Source organism: Lycium barbarum, chromosome 4 (genome assembly GCF_019175385.1).
Source record: "Lycium barbarum isolate Lr01 chromosome 4, ASM1917538v2, whole genome shotgun sequence".
In the NCBI taxonomy this organism is placed as follows: domain Eukaryota; kingdom Viridiplantae; phylum Streptophyta; class Magnoliopsida; order Solanales; family Solanaceae; genus Lycium; species Lycium barbarum.
The window spans coordinates 42579650-42585176 of record NC_083340.1 but is presented as its reverse complement, the minus strand read 5'-3'; the positions used below and the strand labels follow the sequence as shown (position 1 = coordinate 42585176).

General features: G+C 34.4%; 1 protein-coding gene across 1 annotated transcript; it reads right to left on the bottom strand.

Annotated features, from left to right (window-relative positions):
- Positions 1-620: 620 nt before the first annotated feature.
- On the bottom strand, positions 621-4457 carry LOC132637445 (uncharacterized). The gene is made up of 4 exons (XM_060354533.1): positions 4255-4457; positions 3229-4023; positions 2677-3113; positions 621-1018 (listed from the first exon to the last, which is right to left on the bottom strand). Exons 1-4 carry the CDS (start codon positions 4455-4457, stop codon positions 621-623), a joined length of 1833 nt encoding a protein of 610 aa, XP_060210516.1.
- Between the last annotated feature and the right edge of the window lie 1070 nt (positions 4458-5527).

Genomic DNA, 5527 nt, shown 5'->3' with positions numbered 1-5527 from the left:
CTTGCCATTGTGGATGACATTAGTTATTCCCTTGCTGCAGATGCTCCATCCTCGGAGGATGTCTTTCCAAGGTCTGGAGTGAATAGTTTTGGGGTTCTGCCCCATTCTGCAGTGTTTAGCTAGGAGGATGGATGCCCAGTTGGAGTTAGGATTATTTAGGAGTCTCCAAGCAAGGCTTGCAAGCAGTATCTTATTTTTAGTCTCATCTTTTTGAATACCCAGACCTCCTTTGCTTTTTGGAAAGGTGATAGTGTCCCACCCCACCAAGTGCATCTTTTTCTTTTCAGAGGTGGTACCCCATATGAAGTTTATTTGGGCTCTATTAGTATGCTTAGTGGTAGTGCTAGGGAGAGCAATGTACTGCATGGTGTGGTTTGGAATGCTCCTAAGGGTAGCTTTGGCAAGTGTGGTCCTCCCTGCCATATTCATGAGTTTAGTTTTCCAACCAGCCATTCTATTATTGAGGTTATCTATGATGTACTGGAAATCAACATTTGTTGGCTTGATATGGAAATTGGAAACCCCAAGTACTTGCCAAAGCTGTCACTTTGACTGATCCCTAACATGGAGGAAATGTCCCTTTTGGAATCCTGAGTGGTGTTAGAAGAGAAGACAACTTTTTACTTGATGAAATTTATCCTTTGCCCTGACTTAGAGCTGAAACCGGAAAGTGTCTCTAAGATGGTATTGACATTTCTGTTGTTTGCTTGGGAGAAAAGGGTAAGATCATCAGTAAAGAACAGGTGGGAGATCTTAGGCCTTCTTGCACTAACAGAGATAGGGGTCCAATCATTTTGAGAGACTCTTTGTTCAATTCTTCTAGAGAGAAGCTCCATGCACAGGATAAAGATGTAGGGTGACATAGGGTCTCCTTGTCTAATTCCTCTAGTGGGTTGGATCGAAGTTGTTTTTCCTCCATTCACCAAGACTGCGATGGAGCTGGTACTGATACAAGACATAATGATCTTGGAGAGTTTTGGTGGGAAGTCAAAGAAGGAGGGCATCTCTGTAATGGATCCTAATCTAGGAATCCAGTTACTATGCCAAAAGTTTTTGCTAGGTTTATAAACCACCAACTACTGTCACTTTGGTATATTACATGTGGTTTCTATCGAAACTTCTTCTTCCTCTTTCTTCTCATCTCTCAGTAATTTCCATTCAATTTTCCCATATACTCCATTGCAGAGCAAAAGGAAGAAACAAACGAGAAGGCTAAGAGAAATGGCTGATATGATGAGAAACATGATCAATTCTTATTCTTCATATGATAATGATGAATTCAAGACTGTGGCATCTACGACCTATGTTTTCCTCTATTGCTCCAAGTCATGCAATCTTGGTCAGGTTGAAGTCAATCTATGCATTTTTGTAGTTCATTTTGTTAAGCAAATGTACTAATTATTAACTTGAGTGATGAAATTAGTAGGAAATGACCGACAAATTGTGATGTTTGCTTACGGTATCAATACAATACTCACTATACATAAATAAAATATTTACCTTATCAAAGATATAATACTTAAGTGAAACATCTTTGTTAATTACTTTGGGATTGTAAAGGAGAAGATCCGTGAAAGAGAAGAGTAACCTAGAAATATATTTTGATAATTTAATTTGTTGTACTATATATTTTCGTGTCAAAGTTGTTGGTTCGTGTTAAATCCTAGATACTTGATTTACTTATATTTATGATATATTAATTTTTTATTTTTGATGTTTATGTTGGAGAAATCAGGAGAAAATCAATACATGCTATGAGTGAAACATCTAATGTTGCAATTCAGAGTTTGAAGTCTTATAAATTTTACCCCATAATCTCATTTTATGTATCTCTGGTCAAATTGCTTAATGAATATATGATTCATATCCTTTAATTTTACATAGATTTTGTTATAAGGTGTAACATATTAATAAATAAAATAAGATGAATATTGGACTTTCATTTTAAAAAAATCTCTAACAAGACATATCGGAGTTTATTTATGACTAATATTTTTTAATATCGCCGCGCGATCTAATACTAGGTTATAAGAGTAACAATTATGGTTTAAAAAAAATCTCTCCAATCACGTTTATATTATAGCTAATTTTATTGTAGCAAAATATTATTATTTTACAAGACGTGATCTTTATTTCTTTATTGAAGTACTAGCAAAACTTTTCTTTATCATTATCCGTGCATCGCGGGTAAATATACTAAGTATGCATGACATTGCAATTCAAACTAATGTAAAAAACTTATTTTCAGTGGCCGGATTAGTACTAACAGTTGAGATTTATGGGGAAATGAAAACTCAATAAGTTCATTTCATAATAAGTGGTGGCGTTTAGTTTGAGTAAAACTCTTTAGTCTAAAAAGTAAGAATTGTTTTACTAATTTGCCGTCAATCAAGTTTTACCTCGTTTAAAGTTGAATTGACGAGGATGTTACATATCATATTGAGGCGGGGGTGTATGAAATGGAGGCTCGGCAGTGGCAGACCTAGGATTTTCACCAAGCAGGTTCAATATATAAGAAAATAAATGCGCAGAGAAACAAGCAAAACAAAGTTTGATTAATTAAAATATACTATTAGAATTGTACTCTACGAGTTTTCATTTTCTAAAACCTATTCATAATACTCTCATCATAAAAGGTATTAAATATTCTTTTTTCTACATAAGGTACTATACAACCGCTCATGAAGTCATCAATCATTCGATTTCGCAATTCATTCTTGATCAACTTCATTGGCGAAAAAGCTCTTTCAACTGTAGCAGTGGCGACCGGCAGGAACAACGCAAATTTTACAAGGCGAAACACAAGGGGATAATGTAAATGCTTCTGTGCTTTAACTAGCTCTTCAGAATGATTACCAAGTCCTTTTAGGTTGGAGAACCTTCCATCAACATCACAGACATCAGCAATATAAGTCTCTAGCTCATTCTTAAGAGTAACCATTATATTTTCACCAAAATCATCAGGATATAATTCAACCATTCTCAGTATTTTCTCGATGTTAAAACTAGAAAATGTATCAACTGGATTCAAGCAAACAACTCCAATAAGCAAATTCGTTCTCACCTCGTTAAAACATTCCTTGAGTTTGTTCTTGAAGTTTCCAATCAATAATCTTAAAAAATATGTCAACACGATAGTGATGTGAGAAAGTATACTCAACAACTCTACGTCTAGATCTTCCAAAATTAACATAGAACTCATCAAAATTAGGTATCAAAATATCATACTTGACAGAAAATGCAGACCTCTCGATAAGCAGATCCCATCCTTCATCTCTTAGATCTTGCAATCGTTTCTTCACCACTTGAACAAGTAACATACCATTTGCAATATCTTGTTCTTTCTTCTGTAGTGATTCATTAAGTTCAATTGTGATCGCCAAAATATCTCTCATTAACTGCAATATGAAAGCTATCTCAAATGTTTGACAAACCCTGAGAAATCCTATTGCCTTAGCTCTATCTTTAACACATTCGGAATCAACAACAATAGTATCAAGAACATCAGTAATAGAGTCAAACATACTAATAAAGTTTTTAAAATATTTGTAGTGTGAACCCCACCGAGTATTGGCAGCCCTAGCAAGACCAAGTTCTTGATTCAAGCCCTTATCAGTTTCAACCTCGCCCATATCTAGCGCCTCTTGAACTTTTTCTTCTTGAGATTCTCGAAGTTCATCCATGCATTTAAAAAAACCTCCCAGTACATTTAATACATTAGAAACCAACAATACAGGCTCTTCAACTTGAAGACATTTTTTAGATACCCCAACAAGAGCCAACTGAAGTTGATGAGCAAAAAAATGAATCGCATGAGTTGATATACTTTCTTGTTGAATCAAAGTTTTAACGCCACTTAGACGCCCTTGCATCTTGCTTGCTCCAATATAGCATTGTCCACGGATATGAGATAAACTCAAAGAATGTTGAGCAAGGTAGTTAACAATTGCAACTTTTAAACATAAAGCACTAGTATCACGAACATGAATGATCCCAATAAACCATTCCACCACAGATCCCAATCTATCAACATATCACAAAACAATTGTCATTTGCTCCTTACGTGACACATCACAAGATTCATCAACTAGCAATGACAAATAATCTTTAATTGTTTCAAGCTCACATGAAGTGATAATATCTTTAATTGTTTCAAGCTTACATGAAGTGATAATATCTTTTTAAATATTATGAGAAATCATTTGATCGTTTTTTGGAGCCTTTTTCAACACAAGATCAATAATTTTATCACACCGCTTCGCATACCATGAAAGAATTTCAAGAAAGTTACCCTTGTTTAATGATGATTCATCTTCACGATGTCCACGAAATGTCAATCCTTGATTCAAAAGGAGTCTCACCACATCAATTGAAGCCTTTAAATGAATTTTGTGCTCAAGCTTAGATTTATTATCCGGATTTACAAACGTAACTTGAATTGAATGTTCTTGTCGCATTAGATCTTCACACTTTTTCTTTTCCTAGTTATGATCACAGTTCAACTCACCAATGTGCTTATCTAATATTTTCTTTTTATGCCAGCTCTTGAACCCTATACTTGAAAATGCTTCACCTCACCTTGATGAATGCTTCCATCTTGAAATAAATAACAACGGAAACTATAAGTTGCATCTTCTATCACACTATACTTCAACCAATCATGATATTTTTTATACCATTTACGATTAAAACGACGTTTAAATCCTTAAAAATCTGTCTGAGAAAACATAGGAAGTTGAGGTTTATGAGGACATCTTTAGATATATCCTCGCCTTATGTCATCACGTTCATATGGATGATAGTCTAGAATGGGTATTCGTTTCTTTGGATCTGCCGGTAAAGAACCCAACTCTACTCCATGCTTTTGTTTTTAGGAGAATGATGATTTTCTTCTAATTGGTTCAAGTATTCTTCCACCTAAGGAGCATTTGGAGCGGATGAATTTGATTGTGGCAACTTGGACGATACAGGAGAGAAAATCCCTTCATTGAATTTTGAAACTGCATTACCAAATTAAAATTCTAATTAGAACAATAATATAACAAATATAATTAAACTTAAATTTCAACTAAGAAACAAAGATGAAGTGTTATCACTGGGAAACAAACTTCAGAATGTCAGGTATAAAAGTTTGGATTCCGCATTACCTGAATACCAAATTCATCAAACTAAGCTTAGTAAGTGTAACTCCACAATCAGTTGAGAAGAAGCCAAAGATGATCAACAATAGACAATTTGCTTCAAATTTCTCAATTAGTCAAGCAGTCTATTTTTGACTTTAGTTGTTACATGTTCAATGTTCAACCATATTTAGATCTTAAAAATAATTTCACTGACATCTACTACAAAAGAACTAAACATTTTTTAGGAAGTACCAATTTAATTCATATTATTGACAAAATTCCACAAGAAGCCAGTAAAAGGTACAACTTAAAAAGACCTAGATCCCATTACAAGAGCTTGAAATTAGGAGCAACCAGGAAAACAAGAGAACAAAACCAAAAGTCAACATCTAATGCAATAGGGA

Bases quoted from the DNA above. Each gene is read 5' to 3' on its own strand.
- LOC132637445 (XM_060354533.1), bottom strand. From the start codon at position 4,457: ATGCGACAAGAACATTCAATTCAAGTTACGTTTGTAAATCCGGATAAT. The intron at 4,024-4,254 runs GTGTGATAAAAT...ATATGTTGATAG, and splicing joins CTTTCATGGTATGCGAAGCG to ATTGGGATCTGTGGTGGAAT. The intron at 1,019-2,676 runs GTTGTATAGTAC...TTCCTAGATTAG, and splicing joins GATTGATGACTTCATGAGCG to GATCCATTACAGAGATGCCC.